General features: G+C 39.0%; 1 protein-coding gene across 6 annotated transcripts in view; it reads left to right on the top strand.

Annotated features, from left to right (window-relative positions):
- Positions 1–24,358, top strand: part of eloal (elongin A, like) — a 28,064-nt gene extending 3,706 nt beyond the window's left edge. For 4 of the 6 annotated variants that reach the window (XM_079634704.1, XM_079634703.1, XM_079634705.1 and 1 more), the window contains exons 2-11: positions 1,106–1,162; positions 1,257–1,328; positions 3,650–4,253; positions 6,178–6,286; positions 6,368–6,529; positions 6,616–6,713; positions 10,133–10,313; positions 15,358–15,481; positions 17,841–17,953; positions 23,869–24,358. In XM_079634704.1, the coding sequence (XP_079490830.1) occupies positions 1,297–1,328; positions 3,650–4,253; positions 6,178–6,286; positions 6,368–6,529; positions 6,616–6,713; positions 10,133–10,313; positions 15,358–15,481; positions 17,841–17,953; positions 23,869–23,930 (1,485 nt within the window). In that variant the 5' untranslated portion in view covers positions 1,106–1,162; positions 1,257–1,296 and the 3' untranslated portion in view covers positions 23,931–24,358. Of the gene's footprint in view, positions 1–1,105; positions 1,163–1,256; positions 1,370–3,649; positions 4,254–6,177; positions 6,287–6,367; positions 6,530–6,615; positions 6,714–10,132; positions 10,314–15,357; positions 15,482–17,840; positions 17,954–23,868 lie in introns of all 6 variants that reach the window. The other 2 variants (XM_079634701.1, XM_079634700.1) reach the window with 1 other exon arrangement.
- Positions 24,359–24,565: the final 207 nt, after the last annotated feature.

The raw sequence follows: 24,565 nt of genomic DNA, 5'->3' as shown, positions 1-24,565 counted from the left end.
ATAGACAGTATACAAGATGGACACAGTGACCCCATAGATTTCAACGCAGAAAAGTGAAGCCCATTAGAAGCACTCACTTCCTGATGGCCAGGCGAACTGCGCAGACTCAAACTGAGCTTGATGACGGAGATGTGACGTGTGTCTGACAGCTGTCAGTCTCCTAGTCGCTGTGCCGAGAGAAATCTGAATCATTCCCTTCCGAATCTCGCAGAGACGGAGAGCGTGAGCGTTAGCATTAGCTGTCCATGAGCTAGCAGCGGGAGCAACTTTATCACTCTCTGTGGGCTTCTGTCTTGACTTTATCAGACTTTATGCCTCCCCCGATTGCCCGTGAGCTTCTCCGCCGGTCTATACGGTAATTTCTCGACTGTGCGACAGTGAGTCGAGTGGTTATGACGCAATCGTTAGCCTATTTTTACAAAAACTGCTTCTACGGGGCCATAACGTAAGATACAAGGTAATGGAGCCTTTTATACATTGTCGTGTTTCTTTAGAAATAAATAATGGACAAATGGAGTCTTTAAACGCCTCAGATGTAAAGTTATTCGCTGTCAAAGTGACGCCAAAATGAATGGGAGTCAATGCAATGCTAACAGCAGGAGATGTTCTGCTACAATGGCGGCGCCCGCGGGGAAGCTTCAGTATCCGGCGGATGGATTACCCCCTTGATTAGCAACTCCGATTACCTCTTCTCAACATGGACTCACCCCCTTTGTTGCACGTTCCCGGGGGCGGGGTTTATGTAAATATTAGGGTTGGTGATGTCACCAACCCGGGAGGAATGTCGTGTAGTTCCTGCCAGCCGTTTGTTGTAGTCCTTAAACTATTTCTTTAAAAGCAAATATCTCCCTTTGCTCTGAACTTTGAGCGTTGTAACTTTGCAGATGTTGTTTATGATCAAACACAACATTACACACTAACTACAGTTAGAAAAGTGAGATCATAATCAACCAGCCCTTTAAATTGATCAAATCCTCATTTTATCCTAAGTCTAATTCACCAGCTCGTTGGAATTGAAATTCCAGATCATGAATTGATCGGCAGTTTTGTCCAAAACCAGTTAACTCTTTGTCTTGCTCTGTTTAATTGGCCGTTTCCCTTTCAGCTGCTGAAAATCTTGAAGAAACTTGAAGCATTGGACATTACACTGGAAATCCTCTCTGTAAGAGATATTATTAAATATCATATTTACGTTTTTCTTGTTGTTTTCCTCTTGTGACTGATCTTTTCTGAACCTTCAATGTTTATATTTTTAGGAAACTGGAATTGGAAAAGTGATCAACTCCTTCCGGAAGCATGACGAGGCGGGAAAGCTGGCAAAACTATTGGTGAATCGATGGAAAGCGCTCGTTCCGAAAGACTCTTTAAGGTCTTAAATCTGTGATCGACCCGTGTTTCCTGAAGTGACTTTTTCCCTTTAGCTTGTTGAAACTGGAAAACTAGAATATGGTGCAAAAGTGCATTTATTTCAGTAATTCAACTTAAAAGGTGAAACTAATATATTATATAGACTCATTACATGCAAAGTGAGATATTTCAAGCCTTTATTTGTCATAATTTGGATGATTATGGCTTACAGAAAACCCCAAATTAGAATATTGTGAAAAGGTTTTCATAAGCTGTAAGCCATAATCATCACAATTATAACAAATAAAGGCGTGAAATATCTCACTTTGCATGTAATGAGTCTATATTATATATTAGTTTCACTTTTTAAAGGTGCAATGTGAAATATTTCTGAGGATCTATTGACAGAAATGCAATATAAGATCCATAACTATGTTTCCAGTGGTGTATAAAGACTTTACTTAATGAACCGTTATGTTTTTATTAGCTTAGAATGAGTCATTTATATCTACATAAGCGCGGACACCCGCTTCTATGAAGATCGACATATTGTGACGTCGTGTTTCTACCGTAGCCGACAGCGAACACACAGCGCTTCGTCACTAACGTGAATGAGAAGCAGCAGAAAAAGACTTCCGCGAATTCCGTGAAAATTAATGACCACAGATATTGAAAACATAGAATAATAAGGGAGAAACGAAGGCAAAAATCACGGGTCAACATCGGTGTGGTTTTCACAGATGAAGGGTCTTATGAGGGGAAAAGGCTTTCAAAGCGACGCCGAAGTGTGTTTTCTGCTGGATAGCTATTCCAACTTTAACAATGCAAATGAAAACTGTTTCTTCATAATGTTAGCATTACCTAGAAGCTAGCCATAGACACCGTGAGAAGTGACTTTTCCCTTGTCAGTGGTGTAAAATATGTAAGGAATAATTGACTGCAGGCTGTTGAATTATTATAAAAAATTATGCATTATTTTTCTAATAATTCAACGGCCTGAAGTCAATTATTCCGCTTATACTACAGTTCCCACGCCTCGAGATATTGTTCAGATGATGTATTTCAAGACGTTTGTAAAGTTTTTGTCATCAAAACGCTCTAGTATGTAGGACTAACTCCTTGCGCATCTAAACCCAAGCTCCGTTGCTAATTCCAGAACGTCATTTTAGAGTTAGCGGAGGTTTGAGCCGCTGATAGCAGAGTAATGCTGGACACACACTTCACGTCTGACACACTCTCTGACTGTGAACGCAGCAGATTTTAAACACCGCTGTGAACACACACTGAATGCGCTGAACACACATGATCACTCATAAGTATCAAATTACATTCATAACCGGCCTTAGAGAGAAGCATGTGCTTCGATATTATTATTGATTTATTAATTCAATTCGTTTTAATTAATTCTTTTTTTCTATTAGTGACAGTAGACTAGACTAATAAATGAAACACAAAGCCCTTTTAACAAGTATAGGCCTATCAATTTTATTTATTTGTTATATTATCTTCAATAATTACGAAAACCCGTGCAACAGGACTATCAATTTATGTAAATATTCAGTTTTATTTTCTATTGATTATGTATAGGACTGTATACTTTATTTATTAACATTAAACTGCATGTTTCCATTGATTGTGAAGTTAGACATTGAACATCGCAGATCGAGCGCATGCGGCTGCAGTTTTTCTTGTTATGAATTGTATCGTATTTTCCGTTATTACATTAACTACGCGCAGTGATATGGAGCGTTAATGCGGTCAGGACCTGCCGGAACTACTTTAGCCGTGCGGTTCCCTGAAAATAATTGCACACCGTAGAACGTTTGTCAGCCAATCAGATTCAAGCATTCAACGGCCCTGTAGTATAAGTAGTTATATTGTTTAATGTAACTTAGTTCTTCGCCCTTGCTGTGTTGTGGCTTTGCTATGTGGGGAGAAATGTGCTGGTTACGTTCGCGAGACAATCAGCTGATCAGTACTATTGACCGTAAAACACTTTACGTAACAGCTCATATTAGCCGGCTGAACTTTGACTAATCTTCTCCCTCGCTGTGTTGTGGGTTTGCTATGTGGGGAGAAATGTGCTGGTTACGTCGGCCACCGTAGCTTCTCCTTCCAGTTTGAAATGGGAGCGATAGGCCGTAAGTTTGCAATTCGCAAATCTCACCACTAGATGCCGCTAAAAATCACACACTGCACCTTTAAGTTGAATTACTGAAATAAATGAACTTTTGCACCATATGCTAATTTTCCGAGTTTCACCTGTCGTCTTTTCTCTTGTTTTTGGTTTTGTTTACTGCAGTTCGAGAGCAAAGCCTGATGAAAGCCTGAGCCAGAATGAAGAAGTTCAGGAAAACAGCCGTCTTTCAGAGAGTACCAACTCCAGAAAAAGACCAAAGATGGAGAATTCAAGCGCGGAAAAGAAAATATCACACAATGTCGACAAAAAAGACAAAATCAAACCCAGTAAATCCAAACTCTACCTGAATGGTGAAAAAAAGGACGAGGCAAAACCAGATTCGCGTGTGAATCAGGACTCGGGCCACGGCAAGGAAAAGACCAGGAAGGTTTCTTCCGGCATAACGAAAAACCAGCAGAACACCAAACTGGAAAAACCTTTGAAAGCCTCTCAACCGCAGAGAGAGAAGAGTGGAGACTCGTGCAAGAAGAAGCGTGAGAAGGACCGATGCGTGTCGGTGGAGAGAGAGAAGCCGAAGGGTGAGGGCTTGGAGACGCCGTGCATGTCGTTCGAAGCGTACCTGAGCTACGACCTGCAGACCAGCAAACGCAGGAGAGCGTCCAGCGCCGCTCACAGCCCCAAGAAGAGACCCAGACCTGCTCACCAAGACCAGTCCTGTGTGTCTCTGAAGGCCCGCAAGACTGTGGAGGACCGGCCAATCACAACGGTACCGCAATACACACTTGTATAATTCTCCCAAACTCTTTACTTCAAGCCTTTACTGTGTGTATATGTGACCCTGGACCACAAAAACAGTCACATGGGTACTTTTTTTTTTGTAATTGAGATTTATACATCTTTTGGGTTTGTTAGGATAGGACAATATTTGGCCGAAACATTGAGAAAATCTCCTTTAAAGTTGTGCATTATGTTCACGATTGTGCTGCATTCACTCACAAAAATACATGTTTATATATTTACGGTAGGAAATTTACAAAATATCTTCATGGAACATGATCTTAATATCCTCATGATTTTTGGCATAAAAGAAAAATGGATAATTTTGACCCATACAATGTATAGTTGCTATTGCCACAGATATACCCGTGCGGCTCCAGACTGGGTTTGTGATCCAGGGTCACACATATACAGTAGTCAACAAAACCGAGCATTGTTAAAAATTCATGTATAACTTTGAAGAAAAGTTTTGATCCACTTAAACATTATTTTTAAAGCATTAATTATGCCTTGAAATGCACCTTATAATGTATCTCATGACTCGCTGCCCGGTCAACAGAAGTCACTGTTTGGATTGAGATGCTTAGATGTAAAATGCTAAAGAGTCAGTTATTGGATCATTATTGCAGTGATTATTATGCTTCTATCATGTTATATGTTTGGAAACAGTTCTTCTAACCCTCATTTGCCTTTTCCTTTTGTGCAAAACTTTTGCGTTTTTTTTTCTCTCTCTAAATATCGATACAAAACTATTGCGAAATGACGCCGTTTCCATTAACCGATGTTATGCGACTAAAACATAATTATTTTCTGTTGCGATAAGTCATTTAAAAAATCATGGCAACAGACGTTGGTAGGTTTATATATCACAGCCACCGCACTGGACATTATTATTATTATTAATCGAAGGAGGTGTGTGTGTGTTATCCAAGCATTAATGGCGAGGAAAGACTCTTATACTGTGAGCGGCTCATATGAAGAGTTTCTGTGTTTCTCCCTCATTTTCTGCTCTGAGCTCTTGATTGTGTTTCTTTGAGGATTATAATCCAGTATTCCTGTAATTATTTTGTCTTTTGTATTTAATAAACAACTCATCTCGTCTTCTGTCCGAACACACCGCGTCCTCTACGTCATGTGACTGTAAATGGACAACAACTGTTTCCATTGCAGTTTTGTGAAATATTAATTTTTTGAATTGCCTGAAAAACCTCCTCATGCGAGCGTAAAAACTTTTTTGCGATAAATGGTATTTTTTGCGAAATTTACGTGTTCCAGTTGAGCGTATTTTCAATTCCCAATTTCAATTTGCGCAATTTGAAGGGTCATGGAAACACGGCTAATGACGGAGTGTGTAGCTTTTATAAAAGCTACTTAAATGTCCTAATTGAACTAAAGCCTAATCCTGCCTTAATCTAAACCCTGTCTGTGAAACCGGGCCTATGTGTGACCCTGGACCACAAAACCAGTCACATGGGTCATTAAAAAAAAAAAAAAAATTGAGATGTATACAACCTCTGAAAGCTGAATAAATAAGCTTTACATTGATGTATGGTTTATGATAGGACAATATTTGGTCGAGACACAACTATTGAAAATCTGGAATCTGATGCAAAAAAATGTAAACATTGAGAAAATCGTCTTTAAAGTTGTGCATTTATGTTCACGATTGTGCTGCATTCACTCACAAAAATACATGTTTTATATATTTACGGTAGGACATTTACTAAATATCTTCATGGAACATGATCTTAATATCCTCATGATTTTTGGCATAGAAGAAAAATGGATAATTTTGACCCGTACGATGTATAGTTGCTATTGCCACAGATATACCCGTGCGGCTCGGGTCACATTGGAGCTGTATAGTCCACATACAGGTTTGAACTCTCAGTGACCTCTCCCTGTACCGCCAGGTCAACTCCTCCGAGCGCTCCGTGATGGACTTGTTGAACGTTCCTCTGCCGGCGAGTCTTCCCGAGTGTGAGGATGTGTCCCAGTATCAGTACTTCAGTGAGCAGAAAGGTGTGTGTCTACTGAGCGTTTCCATTCATTACCTGGGTGTTCCCATTAAACACTGTGTTGTTTTGGCCCGTGTGTATCCAGCGGACATCAAGCCGAGTGAAGTGTGTGAGGAGGCGCCGGTGTTCATTGGCAAGAGGCTGAAGAATAAGATGCAAGTGTATTCTGGGAGCAAGATGGCGTTCCTGCCGTCGATGATGACGCTGTACCAGCAGTGTATCCGAGCGCTGCAGAACAACATCGACTGTACGTTACGTCTCATGTTACTCTAGCACGAGGTGAGTCTGCCTTTACAGCCGCTGTGTGTGTGTGTGTGTGTGTGTGTGTCGCAGCGCTCTATGAGATCGGAGGAGTGCCGTTTGAGATCCTGGAGCCGGTGCTGGAGCGATGCAAGCCGGAGCAACTTCTGCGCATCGAGGAGTGCAATCCCGTAAGAAGCCTTTCATAGCGAGCGTGCTGCAAAACTGTGTGTGCGCCAACTCTCCTATTATTATTATTTATTAGGATTTTAATGTTTTAGAATATAAACTGTGAAGTTGAACTATAAATAGTGAAGTCATCAAATCTATGAAATGACAGCAATGAAAGTGTGTGAATTATATAGTTACCAAGAAATGTAAAGGTTCTAATATTTTAAACTTTTTCTTATTCATTTATTTTTAATTTTGTAAAGTAAAATGTCTGTAAGCACAGTTTATTTGTCTATAAAACAAATTGCAAGCACAAGTGCAATACTTTAATTATAAAAGATCTTGAGAAATAAATGTACACTGAGCTTTTAGACGCAACTTTTTCTTTTCTTTTTATACAGTAGTCAACATTTGGAGTGGATCAAAGTTGTCTTAAAGGAACACTCCGACTTTTTGGGACTTTAGCCTATTCACCTTATCCCCCAGATTTAGATAAGTCCATACATACCTTTTTCATCTCCGTGCGTGCTATAAGTCTGTTTGACGCACCCACCGCTAGCCTAGCTTAGCACAAAGACTGGATGTAAATGGTTGCAGCTAGCATACTAATCCAAAAAAGTGACCTGAGACGCGCTCTGAACGAACTCTCTGCTCCTCACCACGGCGCGTCTCAGGTGCTGCGTTTATCACTCCGCCCAAGTAGCAGTGCTTCGCCTTCAGAGAATATAGTTCCCAGTATTTATACGATTAAAATATGTCTGTGTCTCATGTGACTTTGTTTTTTGTACACTCTGTGACTATACAAATCACAACATGTAAATAGGAAAATGTTTGCGTTATTTTGTCACTTATTTGGATTAGTATGCTAGCTGCAACCATTTACATCCAGTCTTTGTGCTAAGCTAGGCTAGCGGTGGGTGCGTCAAACAGACTTATAGCACGCACGGAGATGAAAAAGGTATGTATGGACTTATCTAACTCTGGGGGATACGGTGAATAGGCTAAAGTCCTAAAAAGTCGGAGTGTTCCTTTAAGACCAGGGGCCTCATTTATAAAACTGTGCGTAGGATCCTTACTAAAAGTGTACGAGCGCAAAAAAATATCCAGACTTCTAAAAGCGTGCGTGCGCCAGAACCTGCGCAGAATTCACTTTATAATCCCAGTCAGCGGAAGATTGTGAACATGCGTCTCCTCCCCGAAATAACCATATATGAGCTTACAACGCCTCGTTTTACTATGCATATACTCATCTGCATATCATTTGCATATGATTATTCATCCACGTGATAACATGTTTAACAAGACAAGACGGATGTGCTGTCACATTAATAAAAATCATAGCCTATCCTTGCCTTGTTTTTGAATAAATAAATCAAATAGTGTAAAATATATTTCAGAGAAAGTTTTCTCAATCTTTTCCACTGGCCAAATAGTCTTTTTAATTGATTTATGTTTTTAATGGAAACAGATATTATGCATTATATTTGCACAATGTGCTATTATCATAAGCAATCTCTGTAGTTAAAACATTAAAACACAGCATGGCAGAGCAAACGTGTTCAAAAGCATCGCATCCACAACAAATATTTATAGGCTATTTATTGAATATAATTTTTTTTTTTTACTTTTCAGTAAATTTAATGTAATTTAAGTGTTTAACTCAATTAATGAGATTAATCTAAATGTTTATATCAGAAGTAAAACATAGTTTAAATCATTATTTTATTTAAACTGTAATTGTGAACATGCACTGTATTTATGATTAGGATTCATAATGAAGATTTACAGTTTTACTTCATCTGCCGTTAGATATGCGTCAGTTTCACTAAACGGTCTAACGCTCTCGCTGGCGCGGACATTTAAGATGTGGATATTTGCTTCAAGTGATAGGCTTGTGAGTGAAATTATATTTGTATTATCTTTCTGTATATGTCTAATTTTCATTAGATTTTCTGTCTAAAAGTGACCAAAAAGACATTTAACTCCAGCTCACCATCGGCGTCGCCAAACTGCTCCGTCTCCAAACCGCTCGTACACACGGGTCAGAGTTTGCACAGGTGCGCACATTTCCCCGTCCAGTTTGTTTTTATAAATCACAACTTATGATTTAAGTGGCGTACGGCTCTCTCAGGGCCGGTTCTGTGCGACGCAACGGTTATAAATGAGGCTCCAGAACGGGTGTTGTTCAAAATTCATGTGTAACTTTGATGAAAGGTTTTGATCCTCTTCATATGTTGACCACTGTATATACAATTTCCACTTTTTTGTGTTCAGACTGCCAGTGCAAATCCAGTTTTTGTGCATATATCTGATACAATCCAATCATATTTAGCAAGTGTGAACCGCAAAATTACAAATCCTACATCGAGCTATATTCATATGTGGTTTCAAATCACATTCAAAGCGCATTTCTGGAAATCAGTTTCATTTTGCATGTTTCATGGGCTGGTTTACACCTGGTCACCTCATGCGTATTGTCTGATCGTGAAAGACCAATGTTAATGCCCTCCGAAACTCTTACCAGATTTATCGCTCAGATCACTTCAGGAGGAGCTCTGAGTTCAGATTAAACTGGACAAGTGTAAATGCATCTGGTTGTTGAATCCGCATATGTACATTTTAATTTTAATTGAGAAAGAAATCGGATGTGTATCATTATATTGGATCTGTGCATTCAGTCTTAAAGTGACAGCAGCCTAATATTCCTGCTGCCGTCTGTCACTAATTTTAAACAACAAAATGCAAAAATAATCACTTTTGTAGATGTAATAAAGACTAATTATATTAAATTCATACAGTAAAAAACTATGCATTTGATTAGTCAATTTCTTTACCTGGAGACTTACCTGAAAAACATAACACACTGTTTATTTAATTTGTGTATTATTTTCTATGCAGATTCACTCAAAAAATATTTCCAAATAGAGCTATTTATCTAGTGAACACCAAATTAAAGTTTTCCCTTTACCCTTCTCTTTTCTTTTTTTTGTCCAATTCATATGATTTTTACCTGTTGTGTAAAGAGAAATTGTGTAGGCACAATTATTTGCCTATAAAACAAATTATAAGCATACGTGTAATCCTTTAGTTAAAAGATCGTGAGAAATATACAGCCAATTAAGTGTCGTTATGGAGTTTCCAAAGGTTTAATTGAGTTTTAACCCAATTTTATTTATATATCCTACCATACTAATAAACCAGCTCACTGTAAACTTTGGCTAACATTCTGGTAACGTTCTTTCAAAGTCAAGTTCAAAGCAACATAAATAATTGATCTGGTCTCAAAACATGAGCACAAAAACATTATTAATGCAGGGTGTGTGGAAGCTTCTTCTGAAACATTTGATTTGGACGTTCATCTGACATATTTGAAATGTTACTAGAATGTATTTATTTGTGTCCTGACTTGTGTGGTGTGTCCTGAACCGCTGTGCCCCAGGTGTATGTTGGGGAGACGGACCACCTGTGGGAGAGACACTGTGTGAAGGACTTCAGGAACGCCCAGCTGGAGGAGTACGAGTCCTGGAGGGAGATGTACCTGCGCATGTCCGAGGAGCGCGAGCGGAAACTGCAGCTGCTCACCAAGAGCATCGTCTCCGCTCACTCCGGGAAGCCCAAAGGTAGCGGCGTCCGCATCGCTCTGACCAATCACACTGCGCCACTCGCTCTGACCAATCACACTGCGCCACTCGCTCTGACCAATCACACTGCGCCACTCGCTCTGACCAATCACACTGCGCCACTCGCTCTGACCAATCACACTGCGCCACTCGCTCTGACCAATCACACTGCGCCACTCGCTCTGACCAATCACACTGCGCCACTCGCTCTGACCAATCACACTGCGCCACTCGCTCTGACCAATCACACTGCGCCACTCGCTCTGACCAATCACACTGCGCCACTCGCTCTGACCAATCACGCTACGCCACTCGCTCTGCACCACTCGCTCTGACCAATCACACTGCGCCACTCGCTCTGACCAATCACACTGCGCCACTCGCTCTGACCAATCACACTGCGCCACTCGCTGAAGCTTGCGCATCGATACCGTCACACCACAAGGCGTCACTAGGCGCGTTTACATTACAGATTTGCGCAAAAAACGAAATGATTGCGTTTCCATTAACCGATGTTATGCGACTAAAACGTAATTTTTTTTTTTTCTTTCGCGTCATTCCAAAAATCATGGCAACGGATGTTGGTAGGTTTATATATCACAGCTAGGGTTGCCACCTTTAGTGTGGCAAATAAGGGATACCCATTAAATTATAAATTATATAAATGTCATATAAATTATATAAATGTATATAAATGCAAATATTTCTTAAATGTATACATGAATGTGTGTGTATTTATTTATACATAATTATACACAGTACACACACATATATTATGTAAACACAAACTTTTATTTTGGATGTGATTAATCTTTTGACAGCCTTAGATTAATATACAAAGAAATTAATATTTATACTATTTATTTATTATGTCAGGTTTGGCATTCCATAACTGTCAGATGGGTAGTAGAGGCAGAAAACTAGCGGTAGCTAGTGGAGGAAGACGGGCAAAATCCACAGAATAAGAGAAACATGTTTTGTTGTACGTCGGAATCGGTCTTCAGTGTTATATAACTCCGTCGTTGAAGAAGACACGCTTTGAAGCGAAACGCAGACGCTTGGTGCAAATCACAGACAGTGTTGCCAGATTGGGACGGTGTTTTCCAGCCCGAAAGCTCACCAAAACCCACCCACTCCAAGAAAAAAACGCTCAAAATAATCTGATTTATTTTTAAGGCCATGTCATTCAAGGTTGATGAGCACAATTTGTATATCCTTAAAACAAAATAACGATGATAAAATAATAAATAAATAAATTTCCCAGGAAAACGGATCAAAACAGGGCAAAAATTAAGGAGAATTAGCAAATATGACTTTAAATGTCCAGGTGGACACTGTCAAAACGGCAATCAAGAAATTAACCGATGACTTTAACCCTCGGAAGAACACATTGCAGAACAAAACGCAGAATTTAGCAGTCAAAACTGGTCATCGTTGATTCAAACCTTGTTCAGTCGCTGTCAGGGACAAGTGGTCATGCAGTCTGGACGGTGTAGAACTGGATAGGCTAGTGTGCACATGACCATGGAAAGGAGTCGTCCCATATTACATTTCAATTCAAGATTCAACTGTGCTCATCTTTATATTCACCATCGAGTCATCAACGTGTGTACGTTTATAGAGTTGCTCAACATCTCACTCTTTACTGTAGATGCAACTTACTGCATGTCACTTTGGCATTAGCGATCACTTGAATATACAGCTACAAGTTATCGCGCTAAATCGCGTCTTCCTGCTGATCGCTCGTTGATTGGCTCGTCGGTGACGTCAACACCAACGCCAGCTGACTCTGCGCTGCATGTGTGTGTTGTAATGTCATGATGACTGATTTTATGCACTACATGCACACTTAAGTTTAGTTTTTTAACTAATTAGACTTTAAAATGTAGATGTTTGAAAACCGCCGAACTGACCCCAAACCAGCCCAAATGTTGTCCACCCGCCCAAACCCTTTTTTACCCGCACAATCAAATTCAAAACCGCCCAATCTGGCAACACTGACCACAGACTGGACTGATGAAACCTGCAGTGGTTAGTCCACTATTAAAGCATGAAGTTGATGTGCACCGTAAGTCTACGTAATATTCACATATGCAGTTCATAGCAGTTACAGCATGAAATATTGAAACCTATAACATAACTTTTAAACATGGCCTATAACATTTTTATCTCACAATTCTTGACTTTTTCTCACATTTGCGTGTTTATATCTCCCAGTTCGGGCTTTATAACTCGCAATTGTGAGTTTATATCATGATTTTGAAGGTAACAAAAGTCAGAATTGTGGGATATAAACTTGCAATACTGAGGAAAAAATACAGAATAACGATTTAAATCTCAATTCTTTTGAGATAACTCGGATTTGCAAGAAAAAGTCAGAATTGTGAGATATAAACTCGAAATTAACTTTTATTCCGTGGCTTCCACAGATTTCTACTGCAGAACTGTCATTTTCCACCCACAAAAACGTCATCGCTGTTTGCAAACACTAAATGGGTCTATACATGAAGCTACCGGTCTACAATACTGTCATGCTAGCCGGTCTACAATACTGTCATGCTAGCGGATTTGAGTTCATACTTCAGCGTAGCTTCGTCCTGCTGACGGTCAGCTGACGTCTAATTCAGTATGAACCGACAGACATGCACTGACTGCTGGGAGATGGTGTGTAAGCCTTCTCTAGAAGTGTGTGTGATGGCTCATAAATGCGGGTCGTCTCTGACCATCTGTCCGCTCAGACTATGAATAGACTTCAAGAGCAACTGTGACTTTGGGGTTAATGGCAAAACCCAGAGTGGATGGAGACTGGAGCTGCTCGATTAATCGCTAACAGATCGTGATCTCGACACACACACACACACACACACACACACACACACACACACACACACACACACACACACACACACACACACACACACACACACACACACACACACACACACACACACACACACACACACACGCGATCTTATTCCTAAACGACAGAGATTCGGCTCTGTCTATTAAACCTTTGATAAGTCCGATCACTGTGAACATCCAGATCTGTGTTCTGATCCAGAGAGAGTCGTCGTCATGAATAGATATGAAACCGCTTCACTTTGCTCAAATAGGGGGGGCCAGCATTCAACCCGGAAAAGTAATATAACCATTCCAATGACTCCGAAGGTGTTCAGTTAAACAAACCCTGCATTGTTCACCTTTAATGTTTATCCGTGGTATATTTAATCTGCAATAACAACGTGGACTTTTGTAAAGAGTAGTTTAGTCATTCACTTTTAAATGTATCATCATGCATGAATATGAGGAGAGTCTCCATGAAGGACCGCGACTGCAGATCAACAGGCTTCTGCTTTTCTCTCCGATACAGTAGGACATTAAAAGTGGAGGATTTTATCTTTGACGAGATGATTGACAGGTCAATTTACTGTGACAGGATGATTGACAGGCCAGTATACTGATTGATAGGTCAGTTTACGGTGACAGGATGATTGACAGGTCAGTTTACTCTGACAGGATGATTGACAGGCCAGTTTACTGATTGACAGGTCAGTTTACTGTGACAGGATGATTGACAGGTCATTTTACTGTGACAGGATGATTGACAGGTCATTTTACTGTGACAGGATGATTGACAGGTCAGTTTACTGTGACAGGATGATTGACAGGCCAGTTTACTGTGACAGGATGATTGACAGGCCAGTTTACTGTGACAGGATGATTGACAGGCCAGTTTACTGTGACAGGATGATTGACAGGTCAGTTTACTGTGACAGGATGATTGACAGGTCATTTTACTGTGACAGGATGATTGACAGGTCAGTTTACTGTGACAGGATGATTGACAGGCCAGTTTACTGTGACAGGATGATTGACAGGTCAGTTTACTCTGACAGGATGATTGACAGGTCATTTTACTGTGACAGGATGATTGACAGGTCATTTTACTGTGACAGGATGATTGACAGGCCAGTTTACTGTGACAGGATGATTGACAGGCCAGTTTACTGTGACAGGATGATTGACAGGTCAGTTTACTGTGACAGGATGATTGACAGGTCATTTTACTGTGACAGGATGATTGACAGGTCAGTTTACTGTGACAGGATGATTGACAGGCCAGTTTACTGTGACAGGATGATTGACAGGTCAGTTTACTCTGACAGGATGATTGACAGGCCAGTTTACTGTGACAGGATGATTGACAGGTCAGTTTACTCTGACAGGATGATTGACAGGTCAGTTTACTGTGACAGGATGATTGACAGGTCAGTTTACTGTGACGGGATGATTGACAGGTCAGTTTACTGTGACAGAGCAACCGATAAAGACGCAGTTGTATGACGTGATGGTTTGTCTCAGCTTGTCTACTCTTCTGATACACACTCAAAAGTATCTATTTTTTCTTCACAAAAAGAGAACATACTTTAGGGTGTAGTATAAGTAGACACTGCACATGTCTTTATGAGTGAGTCATTGAATCATTCACTCAAACCAATCTTGTTTAAAAATGAATTCAAAAGACTTAAATATATTTTTTAATGGACTACAGCAATAAATATGTTGTCAGAACTTCTAGTAAATTACATGTTATTTTGCTTCGCTGTCTATTCAGAATCGTGAGAGAATCGTGATCTTGATTAAAAAAACAAAATCATGATTCTCAATTTATCCGGAATCGTGCAGGTATTAATAGATTAATAATGAATAATTACAATAATGCCTTCAATCTTTCTTTTGCATCTACGTTAACAGAAAAGGGCTGTTTTGGCTTGGGTAATCTTGGGTAATTACAACTTTTCATCTCACTTTTCCTCAGAATTGTGAACCCGTAATTGCGAGTCGAGCATAAAGTCCGTTATTTCAAGATCAAAAGTCCCAGTTATGCTTTTTATTTTTTATTCCATGTTGGAAACATTTAGTGACGGCCCATGTGAGTCCAGCATTATAGCAGCTGTACCGCTGCGGTCACACACACTTGGGTCATGTGTGAAACTCTGCCGTTCATCTCACACTCGCTGTGTTCTGTGCTTCTCTCTCTCAGGACGGCAGGTGAAGATGGCGTTTATTCACTCGGCTGCTAAGCCTCCTCGAAACGTGCGCATCCAGCAGGAGATCCACGGCACGGCCGGCTCCGTGACACAAGCTCACCCGACAGACAGAACCAGGTCCGTTCAGAGAATCACTCGCAAGAGCACTGCGAAGAATCCACTTTTTCTGGAAATAGGCTCATTTCCCGACTCCCCTACAGTTAATCAGTCGAGTTTTACCGTTTCCGAATCCATCCAGCCGATCTTCGGGTCTGGCGGTAGCACTGTTAGCATAGCTTAGCATAGATCATTGAGTCTGATTAGACCGTTAGCATCTCTCTCAAAAAAATGACCAAATAGTTTAGATATTTTTCCTATTTAAACCTTGACTCTTCTCTAGTTACATCGTGTACTAAGAATAGGGCTGCAACTAACGACTATTTAAATAGTCGACTAGTCACCGACTATTGAAACGATTAGTTGACTAATCGAACAATTATTACATTTTTCAAAAATTTAGCATGAGATTGCTTTAATTCTGTGGAAAATGATAGTAAACACAAAAAAAGAAGGGGGTACTTCAATGAAAAATGCATATTTTATTGAACTTTGCTGCTGATTGGCCGATTCATACTAAAAGTAAATAAAAATGCCCTGTCTAAAACCAATTAGGCACAGTGCTCGGTCAATATAGACATAAATGCATAAATAAAGAAACTCTATCATTTTTATAAAGGACAGGCACATTTGTTTTATAAGAAAAAATAAATTAAAATCAAGTAAACAGGGGAATGGGAAAAATATTTTCCCATTCAGAAAAGTTCTCTTTTCGCCCAGTCTGAGTTGTAAATTGTTTTTTCTTTGACACTGGTGGCTTATCCGTTTTTGTTGTGTTATTCTCCTTGTCTCTCCCCTCATTTCACACAATAGATGTAAATAGAACGTTTTTAAAAAGCTAGCAAGCAACTAAACTCACACTGTATCATCTTGGATGTGTGTTGATGCGCGCGCACGACCGACAGCGCAGGCAGTTGCTAGGCGATAAGTTGAGCTTCCAATCAAATAAAAGTAAACGCCTGGCATTGGCCAATCCACTGTTTTACCCGTTTTTACCCGTTTACGGACACAGGATTGGATGTACACAACCATGAAGAAAACACAGTAACAGTAAGAGTAGACGGAAACGGTTTAATTTGAAACCAGGAAATTCTACTTTAGAAGTACATTTTCACAAAAAAACGGGACAATTCGTGTCCCGGGAAAGAATATAAATTGTCCGGGACTGTCGCTCAAAAAAGAGAACAATTCCTGGAAAACCGGGACGGGTGGCAGCGCTTTCTCTTTAAATGTTCGTGCATCACGAGGTGCTGCCGTGATACACAAGGACTGCTTTGCAAACCATGCAGGTAATCTTTTTATTCGCCGTATCCAAGGCTAAAATGCTCCCAAACTAAAGATGTTTTGGTACGCGCAGCTGCTGCGTTGGAAGCCGCCATTTCTGTATGTTATCGCTCAGCAGTGAAGCTAATGCGCATGTGCGACTCTCGGCAGAGATTGTAATGAAGAAAGATGCCTCACTCGGTCGGAAAAAACATGTCTTTTTTTCGACAATGTCGACGAATCGTTGCAGCCCTAACTAAGACCGACAGAAAATGAAAAGTTGAGATTTTCTAGGCCAATATGACTAGGAACTATCCTCTCATTCCTGCGTAATAATCCAGGAAAATGAGCCTATTTCCAAACAAAGTGGAGTGTTCCTTTAAGAGTAAAAACATTCTTGGCTCAAAGCTGCTCTTAAAAGTTAGTTATCAAGCATCTGTCACAATTTAAAGGTGACATTATGCCCCTTTTGACAAGATGTAATATAAATCTATAGTGTCCCCAGAATGTGTCTGTGAAATTTCAGTTCAAAATTCCCTCCAGATCATTTATTATAGATTGTCAAATTTGGGTGTGAGGAAAAAATGCAAGTGTGTGTCCCTTTAAATGCAAATTAGCTTTAGCTCCGCCTCTGTTCAGAAAAGGGCGGAGCTTCAGAAGCTTTAGAAACAGGCCGATCTCACTCATCCAGAATTTTCACTTTTTACTTTTCACGTTTTCTGGGTTGTTCGAAGCACCGGAGACCCGATTACACACTTACACACTGAAAAAGTCAGATTTTCATGAGATGTCCCCTTTAAGTGAGATGATTCACGACACTTTGCTGCGCCACAAACGGGATTCTGGGTGACAACATTAACATGGACCGCTCACTGAATAGATTATAAGAATATTCTCAGATAAACTCACATTGTAATTCCTAAGAGGAGTTTACATTCAACACATTTGACAATAAACATTTTTCAAGAGAATACATTCTGATATACACATTGGAAATGTTGAAACATTAAGCTTGATAAACACGGGTCCGGGTCGGTCTGGAAACCTCCGGAGATCTCCGTCACATGAACGAAGGGTTTTCTCGGGTAACCTCATCCAGTGTCGCTTCATCCCACAGTAGTGTGAAGCCGGTGGAGATCCGGGGAAGATCCGGCTTCAGTGAGGCTGTGAAAGCCTCCACTAACTCCAGCTCCAGCTCCAGCCAGGCCCAGGACCCCCGCAAGATCAAGCGTGAGTCACCACGCATCTCACTTCTCACACACACCTGCTTTCCAGTATTATATATCTGAATGTAAGTTACTCCTGTGATCAAAACTGCATTTTCAGCAGTCTTCAGTGTCACATGATCCTTCAGAAATCAGTATAATATGAGGATCTGATGCTCAAAATACATTCATTATTATTATCAATGTTAAAAACAGTCGTGTACTTTTTTTTTTTTTTCAGGATTCTTGGAATAGAAAGTTAAACCGGTCTTTACTGTAACTTTTGATCAATTTAATTCACCCTTGATGAATAAAAGTATTGATTTCTTTTAATTCTTTCCCCCAAAAAAATACAAAAAGATTTTTACTGACCCCAAACTTTTGAACGGTAGTGTTTAATGTCAAAAGGTTTATATTTTAGATAAATGCTGTTCTTTTGAACTTTCTATTCATCAAAGAATCCTGAAATAAAAATGTTTGAGGGGTTTTTCTCAGTGATTTGAGTTTTCCTGTTTTTGTTTTTTGTTTTTTTTAAAGTTTTACATTTTTCCTTTTTTAACATTTGAACCAAAAATAACTCCATGTAACAAACAAACATACAGACCGACCGACCAAAGAAGAAATGACTTACTATAATGTGAAGCCACCATACAATGAATCATGTTCCCTAGACACAAGTGAAATAATTATATATATTTTATAATATAAATGGCCTCTATTTATCAAAGAAAGTTTTCCATTTCTTCCAATAACTTTCCCCTTTTTCCGAAGCATGCCTTAAGAAAGTCATTTTCTCCATGTTGTATATTTCGTTGGTAATATCTGTCCACTGCGATGAGGTCTGAGGGTCTATGTTCAGCCGTTTGTGTGTAATGGCCTTCTTGCTTGATGCTTGTAAGATTTGTAGCAGATATCTGTCTTCCTTTCTTGTCCCATTTGGTATGTTTCCAAGGTCAAACACAGAAAAGGTCTCATCTAGTTGTAATCCCAATATCTTTTTTATATATCTAATAATATCTGTCCAGTAGGGGGCGATCTTAGGGTGTATACAGTAATAAACAAGTTAAATTTAAGACTTTTTAAGACTTTTTAATACCACATCTAAATAAAATTTAAGACCAAACTTATGATGGAAATACATATCAAAAGTGTAAATCTTTCCAAGTAAACACACTGATGTTTGTTCAAAATGAACAGTATGGTAACTGATGTTTAAGAACATTTAGAAATGTGTGTAATGCAAAAAGATAACACAAAAATGTCATTGCGGTCCAAAATTATATTTATTATTACAATATTTTCAGAACATTTAGGTCCCATGAACAAATGCTACAATCAAGTAAATGTGAATAAATGTGTGTGTGCGTGTATCAGGGTGTATACAGTAATAAACAAGTTAAATGTAAGACTTTTTTTGCCTTAACGTGAGTTTGGTGTTTTTTGCTTTGCACATGCGATTCCACCGCTCTGATCCCCATTGTCCCAAGTTGAAAATTCTTCCGACCAGTGTTGTTTTTGGCAGCCCTTTTAGTTTTAGTCTTAGTCTTTTTGACGAAAATGCTTTTTAGTTTTAGTCACATTTTAGTCACTTATAAACTTGATAGTTTTAGTCAAGTTTTAGTCGACGAAAACACAAAAAGGTTTTAGTCAATTTTAGTTTAAAAAAAAAAGAAAGAAAAAAAGTAAGCTAGTCTTTAATAAATTTATTTAGGTTAAAAAGTATTGGAAATGGGCTTAGGTTTGATAGGTTTCAGCAAGTTGCAATTCATAAAACAACAGCTAACCTTAAAACCTTTGCATAATAAACTAGACTTTCTGAATAATTCGATTGGTTGGGTCATTACATGCGCTTCGCGAGGCACACACGCACACTAGCACACACACGCAAGGTCTCTCGCTCCCTTTCTCTGCTGTGCGCGCGCTACACATGCGCGCTCTTGCTCGCTCTATCTAGATTTCGAGAGATTCAGATTTGCGGGCAATTCTGAAATTATCGTACATTATGGGATTTTTTTCATTATTGATCGTACATCGTTCAACAACGATTAGAATGAGGCATTGCTGATTCTTTTTTTTTTAGCTCAAAACAGACCGATTTCACGCAAAATAGGCAGAAATTACATGCATTGTGCATGTCAGACTTATAATAATTTTCGTTCCATCTCGTCTCGTCAACGAAAACTCGAAAACGTCTCGTCATGTTTTAGTCACCTTAGAGCCATTTTTAGCTAGTCATCGTAACGTTATCGTCATAAAAACAGGTGCGTCAACGAAATAATTGCGTTATCGTCATCGTTGACGAAAACAACATTGCTTCCGACCAGGGCCGTTTGAAGGAATTTGGGGGCCCCAAGCAAAATGGACATGGAGGCCCCCCCCCCCCCCCCCCCCCCCATCCCATTATTATATAATGTTTAATAATTATTAATAGTGCTGTAAATTAACAGTTTATTGTAACACACATTATGTCTATCATATAATATATTGGGTATTGGGTAATGATTAAAAAATGTTTGTAAACCTTTAAGGAACCATTTTTTTAAACATCTATAAACATTACATAGATAGACGGACCAGATATTCCTAACACTTTGTTAAGGGTTACTAGTTGGTTTGTAAACTGTCTATAAACATTATCTGGAAGGTTATTATAAAGTTGCGACAGATGACTATAATACCTTGTTAAATAGTTAATAAACAGTACCAGTAAAACACGTGGGTTGTCCTGATACTGTACTTCAAAATGTAACAGTGTAAAAATTGCCACACAGAATAAAGTAACTGTTCTAGGTCCATTGGTAACTTATAAAAATAATGTCATATTTGCGTAAACTAGTTTACTACCGTATATCACACGACACTAGCACATTAAGATAAGCTATGAAAAAATCATGTTCCTCTGCCTCTTTCTGGTTAAATACTGTTTATAGATGGGTAAAAAGACTGTTTGCTAACTGTTAAATGACAATTAACTAAAGATTAAATAACTAACCATTTACCATCTATTAATGATGGTTATTATAAAGTGTTACCGAAAAGATATGTTAGCATTTCCATTTTGATATTAGAAGGGAAGGGATGCAGCTGCTTTCACAACTACCAATGCTTAAAATCATCCCAAGCTAATGTTTGATGCACAGAATGTATTGTGTGGTTTTCCTAACCCCCATAAATAGATTATCACGGTGGAATAGTAGGCTATAGCATGCTATGCCACTTTCATCAAAACCTATTACAAGCTATAGCAATGTCATGTCATTAAATACGATAAACAGTGATTCTGGAACAGATCTGCGTCTTCCTTATCCCGTTAAAAAAACATTACAGCAAAAGAAAAGTTGCACTAACTGTGTTCGTTACCAGCAGCATTTGCCGTCAGGCAGGTAGCTAAACATACACATATTTTTGCTAGCCTACCTGCTGCAAAATTACACCATTTGTACAAGACAAGTAGAGCTATTTTATCCAGTGTAATTTATCACTTACCACTATCTTGTTTTTCTTTTTCTTTTCTGGCTTCCTGAAGCATAATACCGCTTCATTATGACTACCGAGGAGGTTTTGTATTTTGCCGGCCGCAGAGATCGCGTGGTTGGCTGGCTGCTGTCAGCGAGAGGGGCCCTCTTGAGGGGTATCCCGATAACAGTGTCATTGCACTTTACTGCATTGACTATCAAAGGGGTGCTCACGCAGTTTGTCGTTGCATTTTATTCTTAACCAGTCGTTGTCTTGGGGCCCCAGGCCAGCTCGGGGCCCCAAGCAATTGCTTGGTTTGCCTGCCTTGTCGCGACGGGCCTGCTTCCGACACACAACGCAGTATGCTTCGTAAGCATTTCCAGGTACTGACCTTAACCAAGAATACTCGTTCTTTTCAAGCCAATTTTTATTGAACTTGCATTTCCCCATGTTGCTAGCAATATTAGCTACCTACTGTATCAACCGTTGCTGTAGAGGCTACACTCGCTAACGTAATCAAAAGCTGAGCAGTACGCTCTGTTACTATGGTTACGTTCTGAACTAACCATAAACAATGCAGCGCATAGAATACCGGGAAGAAATATATTTGGCTGAACAGATTGACTGCATTTTCGCGGTGACATGAGAAAAAATATTTAAGACCCATCAAATCTGAAAATAAGACAAAATAATACTTTTTAAGGCCTTATTTTCAGGAAATGTAATATAAGACCTTTTAAGACTTTTTAAGGACCCGCGGCCACAAATGCCCTGCTGATTTCTGTCCACAGTTCCTCCAGCAATTAGTTTTGAGTCTGTTGTTCTCTGATCTTTGGAGTAATGAAGGACCTTAATGTATGTTTCCAAGTCAATTCTCTCCATAAATCAGAGCTGGAAGTAGTAGCAATAGTTTCACATATATTTAGCCAATCGTCCTCAATATTCATTCCACTTTCATTTTCCCATCTTTGTTTAATATACATAGTGGAAAGCTTTTTTTCCTGATTGTAAAAGAGAATATATTCCGGACATGTTTTTTAGTGAGTTTCCCCCTACATATATTTATAAAAAGCATAACTAAGGATCTGGGGCCTCATTTATAAAACTGTGCGTAGGATCCTTACTAAAAGTGTATGTGCGCCCGAAAGCCAAAAATGGCGTACGCAAAAAAATATCCAGACTTATAAAAGCGTGCGTACGCCAGAACCTGCGCAGGATTCACTTTATAAATCCCACTCAGCGGAAGATTGTGAACATGCGTCTCCTCCCCGAAATAACCATATATGAGCTTACAACGCCTCGTTTTACTATATCCTCATCTGCATATCATTTGCATATGATTATTCATCCACGTGATAACATGTTTAACGGTACAAGACATTAGGAAAATATGAAATACGGATGTGCCGTAACATTACATTAATAAAAATAATTTAGTATCCTTGCCTTGTTTTTGAATAAATAAATCAAATAGTGTAAAAATACATTTCAGAGAAAGTTTTTCTCAATCTTTTCCACTGACCAAATAGTCTTTTTAATTGATTTATGTTTGTAATGGAAACATAGATAGACCTTGTTGTGCATTATATTTGCACAATCTGCTATTATCATGATAAGCAATTTCTGTAGTTAAAATTAAAACACAGCATGCCAGAGGAAAAGTGTTCAAAAGCATTGCATCCACAACAAATATTTATAGGCTATTTATTGAATATATATATATATATATAGTAAATGTCATGTAGTTTAAGTGTTTAACTCCGTTAATGAGAATGGCATATTTAATCTAAATGTTTATATCAGAAATAAAACATAGTTTAAATCATTATTTTATTTAAACTGTTATTGTGAACATGCACTGTATTTATGATTAGGACTCCTAATGAAGATTTTCAGTTTTACTTCATCTGCCGTTAGATATGCGTCAGTTTCACTAAACGGCCCAACGCGCTCACTCGCGCGGACATTTAAGATGTGGATATTTGCTTCAAGTGATAGGCTTGGTGAGTGAAATTATTTTTTTTATTATCTTTCTGTATATGTATAATTTTATTTAGATTTTCTGTCTAAAAGTGACCAACAAGACATTTAACTGCAGCTCACCATCGGTGTCGCCAAACTGCTCCGTCTCCAAAACGCTCGTACGCACGGGTCAGAGTTTGCACAGGTGCGCACATTTCCCCGTCAAGTTTGTTTTTATAAATCACAACTCATGCGTTGGAAGTGGCGTACGGCTCTCTCAGGGCCGGTTCTGTGCGACGCAACGGTTATAAATGTGTTTTTGGACCTGATATCTGCATTAACACGATGTCTTAATTGAAGATACATGAAGAAATCATCTTTCCTCAAGTCATATTTTTCCGATAATTTGTTGAAAAGTTTCTAGGCCATTTATCTGTAATTATTTTCCAATATGCCGTAATACCCTTACTACACCAGTTTTTGAATCTTGCATAATTTTTGAGTTGTCCTGTATGTTGACAGGAGTGGCGCCCATGATGGCCAAATCCCTGAAGGCCTTCAGAAAGCAGATCAGCCGCAGATGAGGAGATTATTCTGGATATTCCTGAGATGCACATTCCCTGGACCACACTTATCGGCTACAGAGTTCGGAAATATTATTTTTTTCAATGTTATTTGTAATTTCACCGGATGATCAACATAGTACTTATTTGTATGAACAATAATTGCACTTTGAAATCAATCTATCTTTTTGTATTGATTTTTTTCTATCCTGACAGACACAATTAAAACTCTGTAATTAAACCATAATAACCAGAAAGTGTGTTGTCTGCTTTATGCTGTGTAAGCTGGTGTGTGTCTCCATCTAGTGGATGTGGAGCGCGTTTACCTTCCCTGAGATGATGATCTGCTTTTCCTCAGGGAAAAATGACAAAAAACGAAGAATATAATCATGCGTGCAGTAGTTAGGATAGGACATAAATAAATGAGCATATCAGTTGTTGTTGAAGTCAAAGTGTTTTCTTTATTTTTTGGTGCAAATTAATGTTGGTAATAATCTGACTAATACTAATGCAATATTTAGTCCAGTGTTTTCTAATGTTAGAATGGTTACAGTTTTTCTACATGCACAGATTTTGTGGAAAAAGCTACTGGTCCAAATCTTACGGTGGCCCTAGAGGTCACAATTATAAAAACAAAATAAATCCAAAAACAAAAC

Source organism: Phoxinus phoxinus, assembly GCF_949152265.1.
Source record: "Phoxinus phoxinus genome assembly, chromosome: 14".
In the NCBI taxonomy this organism is placed as follows: Eukaryota; Metazoa; Chordata; class Actinopteri; order Cypriniformes; family Leuciscidae; genus Phoxinus; species Phoxinus phoxinus.
The sequence above is the reverse complement of the archived record's forward strand: the minus strand, read 5'-3'. Positions and strand labels throughout refer to the sequence as shown.